We start from the raw sequence: 27,746 nt of genomic DNA on the forward strand, positions 1-27,746 counted from the left end.
TTGGTCCAGTATCAGCTTCAGTTTCAGTAGAAGTTGAGGCTCCTAGAGTTGAAGGCTGCTCCTGTAATCCCGACCACCAAAGCTGCTCCAGCTGAGGATGTCGATGCCATCCCTAAGGATGAGGCCCCTACCATCACTGCTGCTGGTGATGATGATAATGATGATGATGAAAAAGATGATGAACCTACCATTCCAGACCCTGGAAGTGATCTAGATGGCGACGACGATGATGATGATGAAGATGACTTTACCATCAGGGATTCTTCATCCCAGGGGGAGCAAAGGCAAGGCGAATCTACTCAATCAGGGAACCACGACCCCAAGTCGAAAGGCAAGGCGGTTGCTGAAGAAGGAAACTTGAAGGTATTGTTCAATATCCCTCAACAACCTTTGTTTGAAGACTCTACCTCTCAGGTAGTGATTACTTCAAATTATCAACTTCATATTCCATCAACAACCTGTGGTCGACTGGAGCGGGTACCTGATCAACCCGTCTCTTGTGCTCCTACCGACCAGCAGATGTCTCAGCTGAAGGAGTCACTTGACCAGACTAGAGTAAAAATCCCTCTTCGTACCTCTAGTGGTGGTGAGTTTGACTTCCTATCTGAAGCTAAAAGACTCGAGGCATTAAGGGCTGAAGAAGAGCTAGAGTTTCAAAAGAAGCAGACTGAAGACAGCTTGAAGCTGGCCAAGTCACTAGCTGAAAAGGTCCTTCCCAAGAAGAAGTCCAAGAAAAAGGTGAACGCAGTCCAAGCCCAGGCTAAACTTCTTTCTATTGCAGAAGCTGAGCATGAGAAGAACCTGAAGCTAGCGGAAAAAGACAAGCGATGGAGTGAAGCCAAGCTGAAAAATAGAATCAGTCCCCCGCCCGATTATCAGCGTCAGCATCAGCAGACGTTCTAAAGACGATGGAACGTTGGTCTCAATGCTCATCACCCGGGACAATCTTGATGTCGTTACCGAGTACCCTTCCTACCTTGGCCGTTATGGATACAGCGAATGGATGGAGATCAGACAAACCATTCAACGATCCAAGTCGAGACACAAGACACTTATCGAGGACACCATCAGCGAGCTCATCAAAAGGATGTAGAGGTATGTCAAGGTCCCTGACAGGCTATCTCTGAAGAAAGGTGGGAAGAAGAAACTCAAGCTCTCTGATCCTAATGATGGACCATTCCTAAGAAACGAACAAGAAACAAGGTTCTCCTTAGATGAATTCCTGAAGGGTCATCAGAGTACAGACATTTCTATGTTGAATCTTGACTTGCCAGATAAGGGTCCCTATACACCCAACTCTGTGCATTTTAAACCTGAGTTAGGAGTTATATTCCTTGACTATGAAGATGAAGTCAGATTTCAGAGAATGTCAGAGCTACATCTATGTCCAATGGGTCATCTGGTTTACCTCTTGCTCTGGATAGATGATAGCATGTCTGGAAAAGTCATAGATCTGAAGATACGAAGGGAATTTCTACGTCGAAGAAACCTTGGTGAAGATGTACCTGGTTACATAGATCTAAGTGTTCTAGAATAGTTTCTCTTTGTAACAACAATCCACTTTTCCTTGTAACTTCTTGTACTATGTCTACTTTCAGTGATTGTACTTATAATCTGTAAGCACTAGACATATACTGTAATACTTGTAATATTTCCCATGATTAATAAAATGAGTATTCCATGTACTTCACTAAAAAATATCCCTAAAAAAAGTAATAGGGACACAAGTCTATGAGTTCCAGTGTTACTTTTCGCATTCACTGACAATATATAAGACAATGAATAAGCTTTCAGTTTCAGTTTCCGTACTTGTAATTTTCTTAGATATAACTTAAGGAAAATTCTCAAGCTGAGACTGCTAACTGAAAAAGATCCCAAATTAGTAAAAAGGGACATGTACTTTATATGTAACTTTTCCTTACTATTATTTGATATGATAACCTTCTTTATGTTATCTTCTTATCATCAAATAGGGGGAGAATGTTGATCCTCTCTCTCAGTAATTTGATGATAATCCCTTTTCACTTATACGTTGTATTTATATTTCTGTCTTTCAGTTCCAGCGACCTTCACTGAGTATGTTCAGTGATCGCTGAAGAACTTGCATTGTAAATATATCAGAGACAACAATACTTCAAGAAGACAACACTCACACCAAAGAACCTTCAACAAATGATGAAGAGACCTTCAGGTCATTCCAGCATTCAGCGATCAAAGGAAGCTTGCTTAGCACGATTGTTGTTGTCTTGTCCTTATACACACAAAGGACAAACACCATACCCTTATGAAAGTTGGTACGGTACGGAGCCGACTAGTCGACTCTATTGTCCATCAACTTTAGGTAAGGATGTCTGCTCTTGAATAGTGCTTTTGTTACTATTCATTGTAGCAAAGGACAAGCCTTCCTCTTAAGGCTTGACACGCACTCTAACCCTACCATATTGCATTAAATGAACATTTAATGCACTGGGTATAAATAGAAGTGTTTCTTCTCCATGAAGAGTGCGCGCAACTCACTCCCTAACCCTAATTTTTACTTCAAATATTTTCTAGTTTAAGTAAAGGATCTTCTCTACAACATTTATTTTCTTGTATTTTCTAAAACTTAGTGTGTAACTAAAGATTGTTTAGATAGGTTTTTATCACCTTATCTTTCCACAAACAATCTTGTAAAATATGTATTGATCTTCTTTATGAATATATATATTTTAAATTTGAAAATATTCTGTTTGTATTCATCCCCCCCTTCTACAAACTGTTTTACTATTCTTGTAGACCCTCAAGGGACCAACAAAGATCTTTGGCGGCAAGGGACTTGGCCAGCTTTAAGCTGTCCTCAGTCTGCTTCCTTTGAAGTTCTAGTTCTTCCTCGGCCTTGAAAGCCTCGAGTCTTTCAGCTTCGGTCAGGAAGTCGAACTCACAACCACCAGAGGTACGAAGAGGAACTTTTACTCTAGTCTGGTCGAGTGACTCCCTGAGCTGAGTTATATGCTGGTCTGTAAAAGTGTTGGGGGTAGGGTTTTCAGGGACCCATTCCAGTCTACCACAGGTAGTTGAAGGTATCTCGAGTTGATACATAGAGGTGATGACTACCTGAGATGAGGAGTCTTCAAATAAGGGTTGAGTAGTTTAGAATAATACCTTTAAGTTCCCTTCTTTAGTGATTCCTTTGCCTTTCGACTTACCTGGTGCTTTTCTTGAGAAGCCTCTTTCACCCCTTACTCCCCTTGGGATGCAGAATCGCTCAGGGCGACACCTTTCGTGGCATCAGTAGGTCTCTGGTATCGTTGTGAAATCATCATCATCGTCGTCTTCATCATCATCATCGTCCAGATATTTTCCAGTGTCAGGAAGGTCGGGGGACTCATCGTCTTCATCATCATCATCACTTTCTTCATCCAAATCACCAACATCAGCTACAGAGGTGACTGGAGGAGCATCGTCACGATCTTCAGCTCGGGCGACATCAACATCCTCAGCTACAAGAGCTTCATAGGAAGTTGGAGAGACATCAGCAATAGCAGCAGCTTCAGCTTCAGTTATAGGAGCTTCAGTTGCTGGAACAGCAGCAACAACAACATTGGAAGGACCAACTTCAGTCGTTGTCTCCCCCTCTTTGACTATTTTGCCATAGCAATAGCCAAAGAAGTGGTCGACTATGCGAATTTGGAACTTCATCAGCTCTTCAAGCTTGGTCAGAGCACGGGCCATAATGACATTGGCTTCACGTGCCTGATGTAGTTGTTCGTGGTCATCGACAGTGAACGATGGTTCAGCTGCCGGAATTGGTTGTTGCAGAGTAGCCAAGATCTTCTTCATGACCTCCGTTTGCTAGGCAAGGTGGGAGTTTGCTTCATCGGCCTTTTTTGTTAAAGCAACGATGACCTCAGCATTGGCTTGAACTGCCACTTGCATGGAAGAGAGCTGGGTCTGGACCTCATGAATCAGCCATGACCGCTGAGAGGTCAGCAGCTACTTCGTCCCGTTGAGGTATGCCCTTATGGACTTCGTCCATTTTGTTAAGGACAGTCTCAACTGCTGGGTGGAGTAGCTTCACGTCCTCAGCCACGTCGTAGGAATCTTCCATGGCTGGTTCAGCAAAAGGACCTGAAAAAGATGGAAAGTGAGCATAAGAGAGGTCGGGGTTAGATGAAATGAAAGGATAGGAAGATGGAATACGTCATCAATGCTATTGGAAGGATTAACGCTAGTGCCCTCCATGGTGCACTCGTAAGGATGAGCACCAGTTTGTTGAGGAGCCTCGAGAGGAGCTATCTCAGGTCTAGTGGTGAGTGTCTCATCATCAGGGAGGACAATCACTGATGAATCATGGACATGTGTAGCGACCAATGATGGAGGAGAGGTGAAGATGGTTGAGAGTGATTGTGGGTGTTCAGCAGTGGCAGCGCTGATATTCACACCTTCAGTGATTTGAGTCACTAAGGCGGTTGGGAGAGGTACCACTGATACGACAGTGATATCAGGAATCACTAAAGAGCTAGGAAGGCTGATAGAAAGTCCATCGGTGTAACACCCCCTTCAAACTCGCGTTGCATCTAACATAAGTTCTTATAGAAAGAAATACATGTTTACCCCAAATAGGTCCATAATACAAGAGTCTATATTACAAAAATATACAACTCAAAAATTCAAAATACATGCTCTTGTAATCATAACATCTATTCTCCAAAACACATCCAAATATGATCTTCATAAAGCTAAGCACATAGGGAAATAATTCAGATTTTCCCTTTTCCTTTACTATCATTATAATCTGCGTTTCCTGCAACACATATGTGAAAACACAAAATGAGGGTTAGAACTAGAGGTCTAGTGAGATCCCCTTTTTTCATATAGTTGCAGGGTGAAAATCACCAAAACATTATTCAAATAAAATCATTTCACGTAATGAAGTATAAATCCATACTCTGTTATGTCCATCGGACCTCTGGTTCTATAGACCAAACTTAGAAAATATTTCAACAAACAAGATGACCAGTTCTCCTCTGGTTCCTCTACCAGAGCTTCTGGTTAAGCCAGCCAGAGCCTCTTATTCAAGTAAAATCTCAAAACGTTCATAGATCAATCTCATAGATAATAAAATAGTTTTCCCAAAGATAAAAAAGAACACATTTTGAAAAGGATTTTATATGACCAGAGCTCTGGATCTACGAGCCAGAGCTTTTGGCTCAAAATGCAAGACCAACCAGAGCTTCTGGTTCAACCCGCGTAGGCCAACCAGAGCCCCTCTGGTCTGTCTTACTTTTTAAGAAAAACTTCTAAGTATAAAACCTTTTTGAAAACTCTTTTAAAGTATAATTTTGACACAGAGCTCTTATCTATAGATATAGAGCCTCTAGTTAAACTAAAATTTTACAAAAGACTTGTATAATTCTCAAATCAAAGTCTAGAACCCTCTGGTTCTACTATGAGGACCAACCAGAGCCCCATCGGTTCATTTCAAGGAACAACTAGAGCCTCTCTGGTTCCTCTAAAATCGAACACTTGATCTAAAACAAATTTTATCCAAAACCAATGGCCATAAGCCAAGTTTTCCCCTTCTCAATAACATCAATACTATCATTTCTAAAAAGAACAACATCTCTGAGTCCTCAAATCACAAAAAAGTAAGAACTCAGATATATTGTAATCTTACAAGACATAATAGCAAGAGCTATAATAACCACACACAAATGCAACCCTTATATCCAGAGGTGCACCTCTCCTTGATATGCCACCTTTATATCCGAAGGTACACCTCTCCTTAATATGCCACCATTATCTCATGGTACATTTCTCCTTGATATGTCACCCTTATTTCCTCATCAAAATCTATGGATTAGTTCCAAACGAAGACAAACCGAAGTCACAACCGTCTTGATGAGATGTCCTCTATAGTTTTCAACCAATAATGGTTTCAAAACAGTTTTATCATCAAAACTTTCAACTCAAGAACACTCTGTTCTTTAAATGATCTCTCAAAACATCAAATCCCCTTTAAATCCTCAAAACAGAATATCAATCCCAAACTATTTTAAAGAATAGTTTATGTTTCTTCTTTTCAAAACAGTTTCAAATTCCAAGATCATGAAACACTTTGTTTAAACTGTTTAGAAAACAGTTTTTACCAAACTCTTTCTAAATCTCAAATCACCAAAACTCAACAGTTTATATGACTACAAATATAAAGGTTCTAGTTTAAAATTTTACCTTATCAAACAAAGATTCTACAAATTTTAGAACACAGCAGATCTTCAAACAACACAGAATCTTCAAATATTTTTGAGCAATAGGTTCTTTTCAAGAACAGTCTCACCGCCACAAACACTCCTTTTCTCTCTAAAAAGGTTTCTTTCTAAAAATTGAATGATAAGAGATGATCTTATCTATTCTTCTTTCTTTATATATTTTCACAAAGGCGGTGGAGTCTTTTTATTAATTTAAAACTCACAGGCGGTGGGGTTTCTTCAGTGTATGTTGAATCTTGGGTAGATTTCACACTTGTGTAGACATGCTTGTTATCACTGAAACCACATCAGATCATGAACTTGCTTGTCTCTGTCTTCAAATTTATTCTCGATATCACCGAAGGTTCTGTGGTGTGATTTTTGTCTTCCTAAAGATTACATGTCTTTCTGAGAATTGCAGTACTTGTTTAGCGATTACTGAACAGACTCAGTGAAGATCGTTGAAGCTGAATAAGGAGATAGTACACTTCATAAGATAAAAGGATCATCATCAAATCACTAATGGAGATGATCAACACGTTTTCTTTTTTGTGTTTTCGTCCCAAATCAGTTAAATACAAAATATTCCATTTCTTTTGTTATTGATTTTATTTATTACAATAAAATCATATTTTCGAGTATTGACACTTTAATCTCGTATGTCATTTACTCTTTAAATTTAACCCTCAATATTTATTTATTTTAGAAATCATAAATTTTAGAGTGTTATGTACGGTCCCGGAGTCCAACTCATAAGAGTTCCGCTCTACAATACCAAGAAGACCATATAGCTTACTTAAGCACTAGTTTCCAAGATCAATATTGAGCAATTTAAACCAGACAAATGTCCTTAAAACTCAAATGGGCTAAAATCAAGTCAGTAGCTTCACACATATCTAATTACTTAAATAAAAGTCCATAAGCGACAAAACGCATTTAACCAACATTTTATGTAAGCATATGACCAACATTTTATGTAAGCACATGCTCCAAAAGTGTAACTAACTCAAAAACCCATCATTGGTTAAGACAAATCATTTTCCAAAAGAAATCATACTCTTTATATTTCCTTGCGACCTTAAAATGCAATCGCATTCTCTTGTCCAATTGTCGTTTTTGTTTATGTATTCCTGATTTATCCACTATGTCAGTGTGGTTGGTTCTTTGCGCCTAGTTTTGGTGGAGCATCTATATTTCGATTTATCCTCTTTTTTTAAGGATTTCATAACTAGACATTGAACCTATTTCATATGATGGGAAAATACATTTTATAAAAGGTTTGTAAAACTAAATATATTTAAAGTGCGTTGACGTCAAATAATCTTCATTTATACCATAAAACATCAAAAGAACACACTTTTATGTCTTATTTTTCAAAATGTCCGAAATCCCCAAATGTAAGCATTTACAAAATTTATAAAATCAAATGTATCATAAATGCAAATTTCGTCAAACAGAAAACACATTTGATAAATGGACATTTTTGACACATACAAAGTTTTTCACAAAGCAACTTGAACTGGCTTATTAGGTTAATTTAAACCTAGATTCCACACCTAAATGTTTAGCTTCTAAAAAGGCTTGAGATCCAACAAGCAAGAAAACATCTCTTAGAACTTTCTCCAAATCTCAACCCAAGTCTAGAGATGCATGAAAATCAACCACGATATTAGTTTCCGCAACAAAACTCATTCTAGATCTCAAAACACCAAAAAAAAAACCTTAGCTATTCAAATTTGAAGTCAATCACCATAAATCTTTAATCTTTAAGATAATCTTCCATTTGCAAAAAATCTTCCAAATTATGCCCCCATAGGTGCAAAATCACCAACGTGGAGGTGGTGGAAGAGTATTTAGAAAACTCTAGAAAAATCGGCTTAAAAACCAACTTGTACAACAAATGTGACTGGTTGCGGCTAAACCTACGCTGAAAGTTGCTTGCACTCGGTTCCCTGGGCAAACAGTCCTATTGCAGGTTGTGGCGCGGCTAAACCCGCACACGGGCTTGCATTATCCACTGTTTGACTCCCAAATGCCTCTTAGGATTTGGCATAAAAACCACTCAATATCCAATTAATATCAATTACCAACGGAGCAACTTCATAAAAAATACAATTTGAGGTCAAAATATCAAACGGAATGCAAATGCAATATTATTGTCCAATTTTCAGGATGTTACAGTTTGGACCAAGGCCACAAATGATTACGTCTAATAAAGGAATAGAGGGCTAAGAAAATCCCTATAACTAATAGAGGGGAGATAGACAACTAGTCCCCTTGTAACTAGATGGCTAATAGGTTAACCACTTCTAGCTAGATCGCTAACGGTTTTTGGAAGAAAAGTGGTGAGTTATAGATGACCTACATTAGGAAAGAAAGACGGAATAATTTGACGTCTATTCAAATAAACAAAATCAAACCACACAAACTCTATATATCCCACTTTCAAGCGGGGTCTTGAGAGTGGGATGTACACGAAGTTGTACTCTACCCCAAATGATCAATCTTTTGTTAAGACCCTAGGTTTGTACATAAGTATGAGCGAAAAGGGATAAAGCACAACCAAGACAAACACATTGAAAAAGCATGATGGAACATATAAAAACTAAGAGTATGTTTTATACGTAGATGGGAGGGGATCCGTCATGACTAAACGAGCGAGAAATTTGTAGGGTTTTTAACTTGACAATGGTAGTTTAGTAATTTATCAATTTTATCCATCTCACTTATTTTTGTCCACATATTTTGGTGGGACATGAAATATTCATTTGTGTCCCACTCATATACCTCTGTCCTATTCCAATCTAATGTTGTACCAAATATAGAACAACATATTTTGTACCGTCATATATCCCAACCTGTTCTGCAGAGCAAATGCACCGTAGGAAACACATTACACATCCCACCCTACAATATGCTCCCAACACCTATTCAAATCTGATCAAGAAAGCAAACTGCTCCATCCAAATCAACATGGATCAAAAATATTGAAGAAAAACTTGTTAATATCCTCGAATTTTATAACAAATGCTACCATTATAAACATGATTCTATAAGATTCCAAACAAAATCCATATCAATTTAACCTAAAAAGGGATAACAATTACCATGCCTCTTTTTGGGAAGAAAGCAGTATTTGACATGATGCATATCACACATCAAATGAGAACTGTAAACTTCAGAAATAGAAAACAAATTGTCACCTTTTCCTCTATACCAAAACACTATAATCATTCTGCTGTGCCATGTCACCATTTTCAAGAGACGACACCATGCCGCCGTGGTCGGAAACCGCACCACCAGATAGCAAATTATCATCAACTTCCTCAACCGTTGGACAAAAACCGGAATCATCTATCCCATTGACGGCATCGGAAATCCGGTGGGTTTCATCCACTTTTCCAGGGATATAACAGAGTTGGGAATCATCTGGTGGCGGAAGGCAAATCTCGACTTCATTATTTTCGATATGATCCATCATGTCCATAGATGTAGGAATACAGAATTGTTGTTGACTGGATGTTGACTGGAACTGTTCTGAATCGTCTTTTCTCCTGCGTTTAATACCCATACCTTTTCTTCTTATCCGTTCTTTGCCTCTTATTTTTTTGTCGACTTCATTTTGATCGGAGTCGGTTATGTCTGCAATCATCGTGTTTCCAATTTGGTCTCTCAGGCATTCATGAGCAAGATACCGGATTCTAGTCACTGCATGCATTTGTTGATCATCCATCCCGTGTGTTGACACCATGTCTGCTACATTCGCTATGTCCCTCAATGCAGCATTCTGTCGTAAATTGTAATTATATGAGTGAAATAAATTTTATCAAATGAAAAGCTAAAGCGTTCTTATTGCATAACCTAATAACAGCCTAAAAATTTGGAAATATAACTCCTAATCTTTTCCATGCAATCCAACTTGGGTATTTTTGGCAAACCAACTAATAACCTAGCCGTTGGCTGATAAATAGATGTTAGCCAAAAAGCTAGGTGTTAGATGTTAGCTGAAAAGTTAGTTGTTGGCTAAGAAGCTAACTGATAAACTAGTTAAGTTTGGTATCACTAGCTGATAAGTTAGATCATAGATGATAGTGTAAAATGACCTAAAGGACATGTTGAAACATTAATTGGAAAAATACAAGGCATAATTGAAGATTTTGGAAGAAAAAAACCCTGAGCTTATTAAAATGCTAATATTAATAAAAGTGGTCTTTCAAAAAGCTAGCTTAAAATACAAGGGGCATAATTGGAGAAAAGTGTAAAAAGCCCATGGAGCTTATTGAAACACAAATTAAAGTAGCTTTTGTCAAGTTAGCTTATGGCCAACCAAACTGAGCTTTCTCAATAAGCACAAAAAGCAAGATAGCTTATGGTTGCCAAACATGGCTCTACAAATTTGGCGTTTTAGAATATTGAAGAACGACAATACAACAGTCGATGCATACTTCTGTTTTGACGGTCAAATCTGCAGTTGGATCTCAATTGTATATATAACCGGTTTAAGAAAGCATTTTACCCTGTAGGCCGATATTTGATCTCTAATGCAGCTTCTAGTTTAAGATAATGTCGAAGAAGAATGGGCTTGAAAATAGAACGATTTTGCAGTAACCATATGTTCAGCATTTAGAAACACGTAACAAGACCAACAAAAATTAACGAATTTCCTCCCCTTTGGAGGAACATGCTTGTTCAAACACACAAATTCAGGAAAGAGAGAATATGCAGGACAGAAAAAAAAAAGAACTTGTCCAACATTTGACATGACACTGGATTGGGACATGACATTTGAGTAAAACAAAAATGCATTATTCTGTCCCACGAAAGTAGGTGGAACGAAATTTAAAAGAGATGGGATTACCAAAATACACAAGTCAAATTAAAACCCTAAGAAATGTGGCTCTCCCCTGTCCAGTCTAGTCCATATACCAAATACACCCAAGAAAACAAGGTTTCAGCCAAGGCTGTTCACCTCTCCAGATCAATAAACTAGAAGGATCACTGTTCGCTGTTAATAGTAGGATGTGATAAAAAGAAAAGTTGCAGATCTAACACTCTTCTTCATTGGGTTCTATTCTCAATCTTTCTAAGTTTGTAATAGTGTAGTAAAGAATACAATCAATGGTTGGTTAGGAAGGGGGCAACGATGATGGAAAAGGTGAGGCGGTGAGGGAGAGAATAACGAATAAGATGCAGATGAACATTCCATGGTCGAAGAGCACAGATTACTTGTAGAAAAAGGAGAAATCAATTAGTGGTAACCATGACAGGCCTGAACTGCAGAATGTTTGTGCTTCTTGAGTAGATATAGACGGTGTAAACCAAACAAACACAGTAAAGCACATGCAGGTAGGGTGGGGGTAGGAGGTACACAAACCTTTCCTCTACCCAGAGAGGTTGTTTCCATGAAGACCCCCGGCTTGTAAAACAAAAAAAAAGGAACAAGAGAGCAAGTTACAGATAAGGTTGTGTGCAATCAAGTAATATGTACAATGATCATAGAAGGACAGGGGAACAGAGACAAAAGTGAGGTATATATGTTAAAAACAATCAAGGAAACACAATGCACAATACCGATCACTACTAAGTAATAATACAAGAAGAAAAGCTAAGACTAGTGTACAGTAGGAATGTAGCACAACTAGAAACAACATAGCAATAGACATTATAAGTAGGAAGAACTATGGCATCTATCTATCTGACATAATACTAGGTATACCATCATCAAATTGAAGCTTTCTCTAGTCAGGCATAAAAATAGTATCAAGTTTATCAATAAAAAACTGGAGGAAGGAATTAATTTCTCCACGCAGGTCCAAAAAGCAAGGTTAAACAGATGAGCATAATTTGGATGAGGGTAGTAAGACGTGTGTGAGTATGCATAGGCCCTAAATAGATTACATTTAAATGCAAAAGATGTTAAGTGGACAATTTATGCCAAATATTAAATAGCATGCAATATGATTAATATAAAACAATTACATGTTATTTGAAAAATCAAACAGAAAAAATTTAAAGCAAATTTTTAGTAGTGTAACAAAATAGGTGTTGATTGGTTGTACCATTCTTTGAAACTCGGAGGAGATGGGAATCGGTCTTCCAACCAACTTGCGAGTGATTTTCAAGTACCAATGCAAGTATTCACTTTCTTCAACATCTTCATCAACATCGACAACACGGAGATGACGGTCTGACCATTCACTTAGCTCCGTTTCCATTTTCCCAGACAAGTCTACCCCACCATCCACTCCACGGCTCTTCCTTTCCCATTGCTGTACATCAAGGGGGATAGGTTGTCGCAAGCCAAATTGCCTTAAGCAACGATCTGGCAGGTGCCTTTCAGCCTTATCAAAGCATATCAACATTGTATTTGATCTTCCAAGAATAAGATTATCTCTTATATCTTCTGGTAAAATTGCGCAATTAATATTCATGTATGGACACCACTCAACCTATTAGAGTAATGAAATGAATAAGTCGTCATTCTTCAAAAATGAAGTATGGTACTGTCTAACCAGATCCCATCAGAACTCTGCAAGTTAAGTATGGTACTGTCAAGCAATTAAAGCGGTCATTTATGAAATCACGGTCAGAACCGTGATTTGATATAGCGTTATCACATTGGTAAAGCGGTAATTTTTGGTTCATATAATAAATACAAATATTTGTATATAAAGAAGTAAAAAGTTAAGATAATATATAAGTAAATATCTCTACCTCATATAATGAAGTATGGTACAGTTAAACAAAGTGGATAAAGTAACTTACTTCAGAGGGCTTCAAGGAGTCCAATGCTTTACGGTAAAAGGCTACATCCCGGTTAGTTGTTGGACCTGTATGTTTCCCTTTCCATCTAAATACAAATGGAAATCGATCATGGGTTGGATCATGATTAAGCCTCGGTCGACCAATATTCAGGCGAAAGTAACTCCAGCACTACAAAATGGAACAACTTTTACAAAGTTTAACTACGCTTAGGAACATTTACCAAAAATAATTTGTTTATGGAGAATATGAAAAAAGGGAAAATCACAAAAATAGCAATTTTTACAACAAAAGTTCACCAAATACCAATTTTTTAAGATATATATCACAAAATAGCTTAAGATTCTGCAAATTGGCTTAGCAAATTTGCGAATTCTTTTTTTTCCTTTTGAATTTTTTAACATATTTGGTGGAGCTTCTGCAAAATAGTCCATAAAAAGCCTAATTTTTGCGACATTTCTATCAGATACCCATCCCCTAATTTCTGTCATTTTTGCAGCATTTTTGGGAGGAGAGAAAAGAGGGAGCGGAGAGAAGAGAGGCGTACGGTCTCTTCTTTCTGCCCTCAGTTTTCTCCCAAAAATCTGCAAATCTAACACAAAAAACCGCAAATCTGCAATAAGGCACACAGAAACATTAAAAAAATTCTAAAGAAGTACAAATCGCAAATTTGCTAAGCCAATATGCAATTTTCCAGGCTATTGCGTGATAATTGTACAAATCGGCTATTTGGAGAATTTTTCTTCCAAAAATAGCTATGTTTGTTATTTTCCCAAAAAAAAAGCATAGTCGAAGGCACCTGCAGTAGGGTCAAACAGCCACTAATGGTGCTTTGGGATCTAAGAGAAGCATTACCAAGCGCTCTATATAAGAATGACAATGCTGCTGCACCCCAGGCATACCTCCCTGCCTGATCAAAGTTCTCAAACAACGGAAGATACATAACCGGGACCTTATTCCCAGTAGTGGTTGAAAAAACCGTGCTACCGACAAGATATAGAAGGTAAGCGCGTGTATGGCGCTCGATTTCATCAAATGGAGCATCTTCAGGACATCGAGAAAATGTCTCTTTTAACCAACTAAGTTTCACCATCCCACCACTTGTTGATCCAGAGTCAGGTGTTCGACCTAAATACCTCATGCATACGGCATCACATGTAGTGTAAGTTACACCGATGACAGGCTCACCATCAATTGGGAGCCCAAGAAGGTAACCAACATCTTCCAGAGTTACCGACATTTCTCCAACAGTAAAATGAAAAGTATTTGTTTCTCTTCTCCACCTCTCAACAAGAGCAGATATGAGAGGGTTGTCCAGACTGATTGCCGGAATTAGTCGTAAGTAACCGAATCCTGCCTTATTTACTAACTCAATCTGTTTCGAAGTGAGTGTCCATTGATCAAGCTTCGATGTGTGTTCGTGACATCTAAGTGCACCACGCTCCTGTGATTATAGATGTTATAGAGTTGATTTAATTACCATACCAAGTAAGCAAGTACTCCCTCTGTTCCAATGTGCACATTTCTATTTAGTTTCCTCTACCCTTAATTACAAGGGATATATATTTAAATATTAATGAGATGGAGAATTACTTAGTGAAAGAAAAGTTGTAATAATTAAGGGTAAAATCGTCATTCAGTTAATTAACAAGTGTAATAATCATATATTTATAAATTTTGTGTTTGTTCATTGTGGACATTTGTTTTGGATCAGAGGGAGCAAAAGAAGAACTTGAAAGCCAGCAAAACTTCACCTGACCCTCCCAAACGGCTGATGAAACATGCTTTTCTTGATCATACAATACAGAATCATCAATAGGTCCAGGATTGGTTGCATAAAAGTCCATGGCAGCTAATAATATAAGAACTGCCAAAACATGCAAGAAAAGAGTGCAAGATCTTAAGAGGGATGAGTTGGCACAATATGTGAAACTCAAGAACATAACTTAAGTCCACGAGTTCATTCAATTTAGTCAAAACTCAAAGGAGAACAGCAGAAAGTAGAAATGTTTGGAGATTAAACTGAAGAACAAAGCTAAAACTCGAGGTGTTCATTGATAGCACAAGAACATAAGTGTACTAAGGTCATGGAAAATAATACCATAACAAGTACATAATCATGCATGCTTTATTTTCGACTGAATGATTTTTTGGGCAATACAACCCACCTTTGCTAATATTCTTTTGTAAGATTTCATAATTACCACAGGCTGTAGGCAATTTCAGCGCCACGTTTGCAAAGAGGTGAAAAGTAATATCTGACAAATACTTTCTGGACAGATCAAACTGACAAATGGAGAAAGAGGTACCATCGGCGGGATCTTATTGTTGCAAGGCTGCAACTTTATAGTACTTGCCAGTAACTTGCATACCCTTCCCTACACTTAGAATCAATGATAGGAAAGGCTACCATCATTAATTTCATTTAGTGGTAGATCCTACTCAGTTACTTCAGTATTCGGCTGTTTAATTTGTTGTGCCCCACATCCAGAACATAGTGTTTTATTATGGCTTTGTTAAGTGAGACTATTTCACTCTATAAAAAAGAGGTGGCAAATCCACAAGTCAGGTCGGACTGGATAACAGGTTAGGATGCGTGAGGGTTAAGACTTATTTTCAAAGACTATAATGAGGTGTTTTAAGAGCCTAAAATGGCTGCCTCCCAAACTGCAGCATGATCGTAACGTCCTCAAGCCAGACAATGCACCCATCCATTTTAGGAAATAAATAAGAAAATATAAGAAGAAAAAGAAGCATCTGGGAATTAAAACAAGGAAAGGAGAATAATTATGACCTGAAAACGAATAATTATGATCCAATAAAGCCAATTACTAGCTATGGTCCAAGTGATTGACAGCCTTAGGAAGGTGAAAAATGCTATAGGCTCATAATGTTTGGGTCCATATTAACTAAATTACCACATTATGGGACAAACCAAACAGCTAAAGATGCGACACCAAATTCAAGAACTCTACTTTTAAGGGTATTAAAACATAGAGACGTGATTTGTGGGCAGTTTTGGCCTTACTAGCCACCAAGTATCATGATAGTTTAAGAATGTGGATTTGTAGCAAATCCATTCATAAGATTACCTTAAAATATATGTTCCCAATATCAAGACAGGCATTCAGTGTCAAATTAATCTCGTTAGCAGATGATGTTTGCATCCATGAGGCCGAAGAGTGGAAAACAGTCTTAAAGGCCATAGAGGTTCTGCAAGTGCTTAGGCATGCCCTTTGTCGAACCAATGCACTTGGAACCTTTATAGGGAACTTTCGTTAGATTAATGAACCAAATGTGTAGCCCCTTTATTGGCCAATTTGTGGTAGCTTACGATGATCAAATTCCTGTGAATTGTAGACTTCAGAAGAACACTTGCTTCACTTATCTCACTTGTTAGAAATCATGTGCTTCGAACAACTATATGCAAACTTAAAGTGCATGTTAGCTCAAACTTCTACCATGATCCCTGGGTTTCCTGTTCCATCTGATGAAGTCTCGGTTAATGATGCAGTACAGAATCAAGCTTCTTCTCAATTAAGCCCAATCAATTATAGGCCTACCACTTGGAAAGTCTATGTGAGACGGCCCAAGGCCCATAAAGGGAATTAGTAATTTGGAGATATTAAAATAAGGAGTTTTGGCTTGTTGTGGAGGCATGCAAAAAAATAACCGTCAGTTAGGCTCTAGCTATCGCTTGGAAAAGGGAATTCTTCCCTGGGATCCTTCAGCGGATTGGAGACTGTATCGTCTTCTTCCTTTCTTCCATATTGTAATCCTTCTGTTTGTTTCTCAATTAATTTGAATTGCTTACGTAATCAATCGATTACGTAACAATGGTCCGACCTGCCGGATCTATGGAGACACGTCTACAAGCTCGATTGGAAAACCATGATGAACGGATCCAACAGCTTCATTCAGATGTTCAGGGAATTAAATCGTCCCTCGAAACCATGAAGGAAGATCAAGAGGAACAAAAGGAATTCAGATCGTATATACTCTCATGGGTGAAGTAGCCACAAGGTAAGAATCAAGAAGCCGGAGAAGGTTCTCCAATGAACACTAATATTCCTCCTCCGTTCAATGTCAATTCAGGGAGATCTGGTACTCCCCCTCCGTTCAATTTCAATTCAAGGAGATCTGGGGAGAATATGCACTACGTGATAAAGAAAATCAAACTTCCAGAATTTTTCGGATTTGACCCGCGTGGTTGGATTGCTAAGGTAGAATTGTATTTCGAGATTCATGGGACACCGAACAATCTGCGAACTCGTTTGGCTCAAATCAGCATGTCTGGAGTTGCTCAACACTGGTTTGCGGTGGTAAAGGAAATCCATGGAGAATTGACGTGGGAGAATTTGACTCGGGAACTATTACAGAGATTCAGTGGATTGGAGATTCAGAACCCTTATGAACAGTTGTCTACGATTAAACAGGTAAACTCAATCCATGATTACATAGATGCTTTTAAATATTTGTTATCCCTTGTGCCTCGATTGCCCGAGTCCTAAGCCTTGGGGTATTTTTTGGCGGGTTTACAACCGGAGGTGAAGCGATGGGTACATCTCCATCATCCTCAAACTCGATTAGACGCCATGTATTTGGCAAAAGATGTGGAGGAGATGCTCCATCCATCGGAGAATTCGACTTTAACAGCGAGGTATCGATACCTGGGACATTCTTTGTTTTCTGATAAAAATTTATCTGGGATTCCGTTTGGTCAAATGGGCCAAAATGGATTTAAAGCCCAAAACCCTAGTGTTGGACCTGAACGCCGACAAGCCACAAGAGCCGAAACATCCGGTCCATCTCGTGTCTCCTCTAATTCGACGGTGGGTGGTCTTGTGCGGAGTGAATCGACACAAAATTCATTCTCTCAAAATCGGGGTGTTCGTACGTTGACTCGAACGGAGTGGGAGGATCGTCGCAAGAAAGGGTTGTGCTTTAAATGTGGCCAACAATTTGGACCATCGCATACATGCCCTGAGGCAAATTTCAGGGTTATGCTTTTGGCGGATGATGAAGAATCAGAGTTTGAAGGAGATCTTCGTTCGATTGATATGAGAAAAGGCGAGGAGGCGTCGAACGAACAGAAGGGGGATATGGGTGAGTGCTCGATTATTGAATTCATGGGTGCAAGTGATATTTCCAAATCAAGGCTCAATACAATCAAATTGGAAGGTATGCTTCGTGGAATTCCTATTGTTGTATTGGTTGACAGTGGTGCCACTCACAATTTCGTTTCTAGTCGTTTAGCAAACACACTTGATCTCTCAATTTCGTCATTTGAAGGGTTGCAAATCAAACTAGGCAATGGACGCAAGGTTTTTGTGTCTAAAAAGTGTTCGGCGATAGCATTTACATTGGGTGCATGTGAATTTGTTGTCCATGCTTTGTTGTTCGAGATGGGAAGTTTGGATATGGTGTTGGGAATTAAATGGTTACAGACTTTGGGTGATGTCATTCACAATTGGGAGTCTCAGTCGATGAGGTTTTGGCGTCACGGTCAATAAGTCTGTTTACAGGGAATTCCATTCCCTTCGTAAATTTAATCATCGTTTCGCAGCTTACTGTCTAATACTGAAGCTTCGTTAGTCTCATCCAAGTGTACGGTTGATCAAGTCCTAGGGTTATCATCTGAACTTTCTAAACACCAATCACAACAATTATTTGTGCATTTTGTTTCTGTTTTCGGTAAGATCACAAGGTTACCTCCTGTCCATAGTACGGATCATGCTATCAATGTGTTACCGAATCAGGGTCTGGTGTGTGTACGCCCTTATCGTCTCATGTACACAAAACGGAAATTGAGCGACAGGTCCCGAAGCTGCTGTCTATCGGTGTTACTCGTTCAAGCAACAACGCCTATTCTAGTCCAGTAATTTTGATACGAAAGAAAGACCAAACCTAGAGAATGTGTGTTGATTATAGAGCTTTGAACAAAGCTACTGTTCTTGATAAATACCCAATTCCTGTTGTGGAAGAATTAGTTGACGAATTGGCACAAACATAATATTTCTCAAAATTGGATCTCAAATCGGGTTGTAATCAGATTAGAATGACCCCAGAAAGTGTGGAAAAAACGGCTTTTCGAACACATGATGGCCATTACGAATACCTCGTAATGCCATTCGGACTCACCAACGCTCCTGCAATGTTTCAAGCCATCATGAATGATATTTTTCGTCCATATTTACGTAAGTGTGTAGTCGTGTTTTTTGATGATATTTTGGTGTATAGTCCAACATGGAAACAACACATTTGTGATCTTTCTTTGGTATTACATGTTTTGATGACTAATCGCTTTGTGGTGAATCAAGAGAAATGCTCATTCGGTCAATCATCAGTGGAGTATTTAGGCCATATTATTGATGGGAAGGGAGTCTCGATAGATCTTAAAAAGGTCCAAGCAGTTTTGGATTGGCCAACTCCAAAACAAGTTAAAGGAGTTCGTGGGTTTCTTGGACTAAGCAGTTATTACCGAAAATTTGTTCGGAATTATGGATCGATTGCTAAACCATTGACCGAACTTACAAAAAAAGATAATTTCCATTGGAATGAAGTGACACAACAGTCTTTTGATCTCCTTAAGACTGCCATCACGACGGCTCCCGTGTTGGCTTTTCCAAATTTTTCAGTTCCTTTTGTAGTGGAGTGTGATGCTTCGGGTTGTGGCATCGGGGCTGTTTTAATGTAACAGCAGCGTCCTATTGCTTTTTTCAATAAGGTGTTGGGTGATCGTAACCTCTCGAAGTCGGCATACAAACAGGAATTATGGCGTTGGCTCTTGCCGTTCAACATTGACGAAGTTATCTGTTAGGGACTCAATTTGTGGTGTACACGGATCATAAAAGTCTAAAACATCTTTTACAGCAGCGTATCACCACCCCAGATCAATAGAATTGGGTGGCCAAATTGCTCGGATATAATTTTGAAATATGTTACAAGGCGGGTCGTGAAAACAAAGTTGCCGATGCTCTTTCAAGACGCAATGATAACGGAGAACTGAACTCAATGATGTACCAACTGATATGGGTACAATGCGCTCAATTATTAGACGAGGTCAAGTCTGATCCTCAGATTCAGCAGCTCATTCAAGAATGTCAAGAGAATGTCGGGTCCCATCATGGTTATTCTATGCATAATGGCGTTCTATATCACAAAAATCGATTGGTCATCTCACGGAATTCGAAATGTATTCCTATTGTTGAACGAGTTCCACACTTCAGCTACCGGAGGGCATTCGGGTTATTACCGAACGTATCGCCGAATTGCTACAAACCTTTATTGGTTGGGCATGAGTTTTGTTGTACAGCGTTTTGTGCAGTCTTGTGACATATGTCCGCGATGTAAGTCGAGTTCGTTGACTCCCACAGGCCTATTACAACCCTTGGACATTCCAGAGGTTATCTGGGAGCATTTATCCATGGATTTTATTCTGGGGTTGTCTAAATCCAAGGGATTTGATGCATTATTAGTCGTGGTGGATCGATTATCCAAGTATAGTCATTTCATCCTCCTCAAACATCCATATACGGCTCGAAATATCGCGGATGTTTTTGTTCGAGAGATTATTCGACTTCACAGTATTCCCAAATCGATTGTCAGCAATCGTGATCCACTCTTTATGAGTCATTTTTGGCAAGAAATATTTCGCCTACAAGGAACTCATTTACATATGAGTTTGTCGTATCACCCGGAATCGGATGGGCAAACGAAAGTTATAAATCGATGCCTGGAGGCTTATTTACGATGTTTTGCAATCGATCAACCTCGTTCGTGGTCCTTATGGGTTCCGTGGACAAAATTTTTGGTGTACGGTATTTCTCCTTTTGAGGTGGTGTATGGTCGCAAACCACCTAACATTACCCAATTCATTCACAGAGAAGTTCGAGTGGAGGCGGTGGGGCAAGAGTTAAAAGATCGAGATGAGGCCTTAAAGCAACTAAAAGTACATTTGATACACGAACAAGCTCTAATGAAAGCACAAGCAAATAAAAAAAGACGCAATGTGCTTTTCCAAATCGACGATCAGGTCTATGTCAAGTTACGTCCTTATCGTCACCTATCGATGGCTCAACGCATTCATCAAAAGTTAACGGCTCGTTATTTTGGTCCTTTCCAAATCGTTGAGAAGGTGGGTTCGGTAGCATACCGTTTGCAGTTACCTCCATCATCTAAAGTGCATCTTGTTTTTCATATTTCGTTGTTGAAGAAAGCTGTACAGGGACCCGCATCTCTGACTGTCAAGGGGACATTGTTCTTCAATGGCTCATTCAATGGAAGGGACGTCCATTAGAAAAGGCGACATGGGAGGATGCGTTGACTATTCAAAGTCAGTTTCCTGCTGGTCTTAAGGACAAGACCAGTTTTGATGGAGGGCCAAGTGATGCAGTACAGAACCAAGCTTCTTCTCAATTAAGCCCAATCAATTCTAGGCCTACCACTTGAAAAGTCTATGTGAGACGGCCCAAGGCCCATAAAGGGAATTAGTAATTTGGAGATATCATAATAAGGAGTTTTGGCTTGTGGTGGAGGCATGCAGAAAAATAACCGTCAGTTAGGCTCTAGCTATCGCTTGGAGTCTGGAGAAGGGAATTCTTCCCTGGGATCCTTCTGTGGATTAGAGTCTGTATCGGCTTCTTCCTTTCTTCCGTATTGTAATCCTTTCGTTTGTTTCTCAATTAATTCGAATTGCTTACATAATCAGTCAATTACGTAACAGTTAACCCTTGAATGTTAGAACCAAAGTCATAAGAACATAAAAAAGGATTACTTGGTAGTGACAGGTTTTGAAAGATGCCTTACTTCATCCGATGTAGTAACACCTTCACACTTCCCATATGGTTAATTAGTTCCTGAATGAGATTGTAAGGTTGGATGTATTCTTGTGAAAGGAGCCCATTTACACAAAACCGACCTGAAAACAACTTTGGTGCCAACCTAGTGTCAGCTTCGCTCGTTAAGGTGCATCCCTTTGCTTGTAAAGCAAGGTACAAGCAAGGTGCCCATTGCACAAGGCATAGAGAGATCAAAGTTTTTCTTCCAAGTTGGTTTTAATGAATCACAAGTTATTTGTCTAACGCCTTTTTAATTTATGCATAACTCCAGCACAAAAGGTAGTTTGGACATAGTACAAAAAGAGAAACAAATATGAAACATTTGCATTTCATGCCTTCTCTCTATCTGTTTAAGCATCATTCTAACATACAAAAGAGAACAGAAATATTAAATTTCACATTTGTGCCTTCTCCTTATTCTGTCCCTTCACTTGTGATCTTTTTCTTATCCTAGATGTTATTTTTTTTCCAACAGGCTATAGATTAATTGAATGCCAAGGGTTAGCATGATGTTTATGTGAATATAAAATCCACTAGTTGATTGAATATCAATTGTTATCACTTGTATGATGTTGATGCTTATACAATTCAATACCTATCCCTAAAAGTAAATGGTTAGTTGATATTATACAAGGATCTTACCCTTACACTAATCCTAGTCACCCTGCTACCACATCCTTCTCTATCTACTTGTTTCTTCTCCATGATAGGTATGGAGGTAATTGAGAATGTTGTTAATGAGACAATGACCAAATAATAGCAGCTTAGGTAGGGATATACATATGGGCAGGACAACTTCGTTTATAAATAAATTAGAGATATGCAAAAAAATATGCATTATTTCTTTGTTGTGATGTCGCCTAAGATATCCAAGGGTATCGTAAAGTGATCTCCCAAAGCCTTCTTTACAAAATAATTTCACCCAGCTTCCTGCCATAAGTTATTTCACCCAACATCAATAAACAGACATGTAGTGATGTAAGTGTTTTTTTCATATGCAATGTACCAACATATATTATCCATCAATGTCAACTTTCATCTTACGCATGCAATATTTGTTTTATGTAATTATGTTTGGCAATCTCTCTATTGGAGCAACACTGGTCCAAGCTGAGTTGGTCTCTTTTCTGCTTGTTTTTCTCTATATCTCCATCTGGTTGTGTGCGGTATAGTCATTTCGCTCATGATGAATGAAGCAAGATGAGAAGTAATGAATATCAAGAGATTCCAACCCATAAAATAACGTAAATTGGGAGAAATGAGACACAACTAAAGAGCTTACAATCAAGATCTTTCATTTTGCACAATTTAGTGCTTTAACCACTTGTTCTGTGTATGCCACCAACGATTCCACAACTTCCACTACCTTTTATATAGAATCATATCAATGAAACCTAATTTGACAAGTTACCAAGCATACAAGGAGCTTGTCTCTCAACTTCTTAACCTATAAACCTTTTGATATGATACATATCTTAAATGATAGGTAAATAATAATATCAAATTTTACAACCTGCAAAGCATGCCCTCTGAAAGGCTACCATCACAAACCAGGGCTTAGACATTCAAATTTGACAGCCATTACTGACCTCTTCTGAAACAAGGCTGCACATTTTGGATTTCCAGAAAATGGCAAATCAAAACCCTACTCACTACAAACTCCTAATCACACATATGGACAAACAAAGACGCACACGCATGCAACAAAGGATCTGTTTGACGGCAAAATCTTAACTACCACTCCGTCTGCCTCCCTCCCACGCAAACTACAACAATAACTAGTTTCACCCATACAATGATCTTTAAACTAACAAAACTATCCTTGTAAATGTATGATAAAAGGGTAAAAAACAAACAGTAGAAAATTTCAGAGCGATCAGACAAAGGAAGGCACTCACTGAAAATTAAAGAAGCGAGCTCGCTGCTACATTGACATTTATGAAAGTCCACATGTGTATATTTCTGAGAATTTAAAGGATTGAGGCTTGAAAATGATTTTCAAGAGAGAGGAATCAATGATGGTTAATCAGCGAATGGTAAGGTTCAGCGGATTTAGTGAAATTGACTTGGAGGTGCCGGAAATTTTGTACAACGACGGTGCGCCACTGGAAGACGACGAACGGAGAGAGAAGATAGAAGTTGATGCCCCCAGGTCTGCAATTTGATAAATACCTAAGACGACATAGTTTCTCTATGCTTCCGAGTGAAGTCACAAATGGTCCCTAATCTATCTACAAAATGCAAGTTTAGTCCCTACATATTATTTTTTATCATCATTTACATCCTTGGACTATATGTTAACCAGCAAGTCTAGTCCAGTAACTTATTTTTTTGCATTTTTTGTCCAAAATAATAATTGATTCTTTTAACATTTTGGTCTTCAGTAATATTCCAAGAATTGCCTTAAAAAATATAACAAATAAAAAGAGAGCATTACATGAGTGGTCCTCTGTGTTATGTCACAATTTTGGGTTATATACACCGATGATCTATATTTTATGTTTTCTATAATAGATTGATCGTTCGAGTTTTGTTAGTCACCTTGATAATTACAGTTTCAATCAGGTAACAATGAATTAAATAATCAAGAAAAACAATCTACAAATCAAATCATCATATATAATGATAAATTCTCACTCTACATGTTTCTCTTTCTAACTTCTCTCTAGAATGTATTGCAATGAGTTGTAACTACAAATTAAACTAACATATGCTATTTATATCATTGACTAAACATATAAGACGTCAAACTATAATTAAGCACAATGTTGACTTTTATTGACTATGTTGACTTTAAATTTTGACCTTCCCATCTTTAACAATTGTCTTCATAAATGATTATCTTGGATACAATAATATTTGACCTAACAATCTCTCCCTTTGTATTCAAGATCACAATTAAGCAAATATCAACACTCTAACAATCTCCTTCTTTGAAGACGGTCAAACTTTGTTACTCTTTGAAAGACGAATCTGGAAAATAACAATCTCCCTTTTTTTTTAACAAACATAACCTTTAGATCAAAACCTTCACCTTGAAATAATCTTCAACTATCAACAAATCTTCAAACGAATCTCTTGAAACAATAGACAAGCTTTAGACATTTAGGCTTTAAGCTTTCACACTACATATACTAAGCTTATCACCTTTATATCATGAAAGAATCCAACTTTATCAACAATCTTCTTCAAACAACTTTGTCTTGCAAGCCGAACGAATCTTTATGGATATGTCAACAATAAATCTCAACAAGTCATCACAAATTCTTCAAATCAGCACCAACCTTTTCATCAACATCTATAATCTTCAAATCTTATTGCTTTTCAACCTTACATCCAAAAGATTTAGATTCAACCCATCTCTTTCATAAACTGAATCAACAATAACACCAGTTAACCATCTTTAAAATCTCTTCAATATAACCACTTGCAGTTTAACTTCCCTTAAATATGATCTATTGTAAACTCCCCCTTGACATCAGCACTAGCTTCACATGTCTTTGAATTCAATATTATTAATCTCCTATAACATTCACAGAATCTCTTCATGTCTTTGCATAATGTCCTTCATATTTTTGTTCATGTCTTTGATTTAATACTTGAAAAGTACTTATTCTTACAGATACTGAATAGAGAAAAAGGATAAATTTTTATGAATTGAATTTGAAGCAATTTCATAAGAGAAAACATAATCAGTATCAGTTGAATCGTTATATGGTGAATGAATAGTAGTATCTGGACTAGTCTATTTAGAAAATTCAACCTTTTCTTAATTCTCTTTGATTATCTGTTTAGTTTTGAAAATTACATTTTCAAGTTCCTTGACTTTATCAGATAAAACATTCAATTCTCTAATACTCAAATCAAATTTTGTTTGAAATTCAGATCTCATTTTCTTCTTAATCACAAGATCTGTTTCTAATCCAGATAACTTCTTTGAAAGTTTCAAAATTTCTTCTTCAAACATTTTTCTCTCATCTTCAAAATCCTTTTCCAACTTCTTCCTCTTATCAGATATATTTCTTTAAGAATTTCAACACTCTTCTTATGAGTTGTTTTCTTGTTACTCTTAAAAACAATTATCTGTTTTGAGAGTTCAATAATCTTTGCTTGAAAAACTCTTTTTCCAACCTCAGATTTTTCTTTTTCCTTCTCGAACTTATTTCTTTCAATCACAACAATCTTTTCAAATTCAGAAATATGTTTTGAAAGCTTCACAGTTGTCGTCTCACGAGATTTAATTTTGCTTTCAAAGCCTTTCCTTCAGAATCAAACTTTGTTCTTCTCATTAGTAAAAATCTTTCTTTCTTTCTCAAATACTTTTCTCTATTTATCTAGAACCTTTTCAAGTTCAAATATTTTATTTGAAAGCTCAACATTGTTCTTTTATAATTAGAATCTTTCCTCTCAAAATATTATTTTCTTTATAAACTCAGATAATTGCTTTTTCAAAAACTTCTTTTCTTCAGCAAGTTTTTCTTTTTCTTTTTTTTAAACTTTTTGTCCAGCTTCACTTGTCAGCATTTTTAGCTGAGACAGTTAAAAGCACATTAAGTTTATCGCATTCCTCTTGTGCGATAACCTCTTTTATCACACGATATAGATCTATGAACAGTAGTATATCGCACGCTTCTTGTGCGATAACCCTGTATATCACATGACTCTTGTGCGATAAAACTCTTTGTTGTACGATGCTTTGCGCGATAAAACCTGATATCGCACGCCTTTGTTATGCGATAACTCTGTTTCTCACACACAACTACGTGTGGTAACTTTGAAGATTCACTTGTGCGACGACTCTGAATATACACTTGTACGATAACTCTGAATATGATCATAGATCTCGAAAAATGATGTAGAAACACAATTAATGAAGATTCTAATCACAAATAACAAGAATTTGATCAAATTATCAAGAACCGGTGTTCATGAACTCAAAAAACCAAAAATCATCAAAAACTTCAAATTGGATGATCAAAACTTCAAATTAGATGATGAAAATTCACAGAAATAATCTATGATGTGTTTCGAACATATTTGTATCAAAAGATTAAGCAAAATTCATAAAAACCGTCAAAATCAAGATAAAACAGTAAATTTTTCAAGAAACACAAAAAAATCAAAAATCTTCATCAAATCAAAATCAAATCGAATTTGTTCTGATACCAATTGATAATCTCAGTTTCAATTAGGTAACAATGAATTGAACAATCAAGAAAAAAAAAATTAGATATCAAATCATGATGTATATTGATAAATTCTCTCATTATACATGTTTCTCTCTCTAACTTCTCTCTAGAATGTATTACAATGATATATAACTACAAATTAAACTAATACATGCTATTTGTATCATTGACTAAATATACAAGAAGTCAAACTACAATTAAACACGATGTTGACTTTTGTTGACTATGTTGGCTTTAAGTTTTGACCCTCCTATCTTTAACAATTGTCTTCATAAATAATGATATAGGATACAATAATATTTGATCTAACACATCCCATATGTGTCTCATATAAAAGGCAATTAGTCTTTTTACACCAATTTTTCTTCTTTAAGAAAATAAAAATACAATACTTGTTCTTTAACCCAATACATACGCAAAGCGTGACCCCCTCCCTTCCTTTTTTCTGGTGAACTAAATCGTGAAATACATGTTCCCTTACTTTCTTTGGCGAAGTAAATCGTAAACACGCTCCCCTTTCTTTCTTCGAGGAACCAAATGGTAACCCCCTGTTTGTCTAGTGAACCTCGCACCTACCCTCAATTTCACTATGAGACCTCTAACGAAACTGAAATAACATGATATGGCTCATTAGAAAGAAATCCATGAATCAATAATATCGATCTTGATGTTTGATGAAGTGTGTGTTACTGCTGCAATATGTTTAAATTTTATTGCAACAATGGCTT

General features: G+C 37.5%; 2 protein-coding genes across 3 annotated transcripts; one reads left to right on the forward strand and one right to left on the reverse strand.

Moving 5' to 3' along the window:
• Positions 1–9,233: 9,233 nt before the first annotated feature.
• LOC112500283 (protein MAIN-LIKE 2) lies at positions 9,234–23,946 on the reverse strand. Of its 2 annotated transcripts, none has more exons than XM_025103724.1 (6): positions 23,728–23,946; positions 14,744–14,856; positions 13,789–14,433; positions 12,993–13,160; positions 12,287–12,676; positions 9,234–10,014 (listed from the first exon to the last, which is right to left on the reverse strand). In XM_025103724.1, the coding sequence occupies exons 2-6, from the start codon at positions 14,834–14,836 to the stop codon at positions 9,439–9,441; spliced, it is 1,872 nt and encodes a 623-aa protein (XP_024959492.1). In that variant the 5' UTR covers positions 14,837–14,856; positions 23,728–23,946; the 3' UTR covers positions 9,234–9,438. The 2 variants fall into 2 exon arrangements, with proteins under 2 accessions (XP_024959492.1, XP_024959493.1); XM_025103725.1 differs by having other exon boundaries at positions 14,744–14,888.
• LOC112500284 (uncharacterized mitochondrial protein AtMg00860-like) lies at positions 19,048–19,696 on the forward strand. Its single transcript, XM_025103727.1, has one exon. The coding sequence runs from the start codon at positions 19,048–19,050 to the stop codon at positions 19,684–19,686; it is 639 nt and encodes a 212-aa protein (XP_024959495.1). The 3' UTR covers positions 19,687–19,696.
• Positions 23,947–27,746: the final 3,800 nt, after the last annotated feature.

This window comes from Cynara cardunculus, assembly GCF_001531365.2.
Source record: "Cynara cardunculus var. scolymus isolate 2C chromosome LG 17, CcrdV1, whole genome shotgun sequence".
Classification (NCBI taxonomy): Eukaryota; Viridiplantae; Streptophyta; class Magnoliopsida; order Asterales; family Asteraceae; genus Cynara; species Cynara cardunculus.

Coding starts and splice junctions, on each gene's coding strand:
- LOC112500283 (XM_025103724.1), bottom strand. CDS start 14,836: ATGGACTTTTATGCAACCAATCCTGGACCTATTGATGATTCTGTATTG. Junction 14,434..14,743: donor CAGCCGTTTGGGAGGGTCAG/GTGAAGTTTTGC, acceptor CTATAATCACAG/GAGCGTGGTGCACTTAGATG. Junction 10,015..12,286: donor CCTCCGAGTTTCAAAGAATG/GTACAACCAATC, acceptor AATTTACGACAG/AATGCTGCATTGAGGGACAT.
- LOC112500284 (XM_025103727.1), top strand. CDS start 19,048: ATGACCCCAGAAAGTGTGGAAAAAACGGCTTTTCGAACACATGATGGC.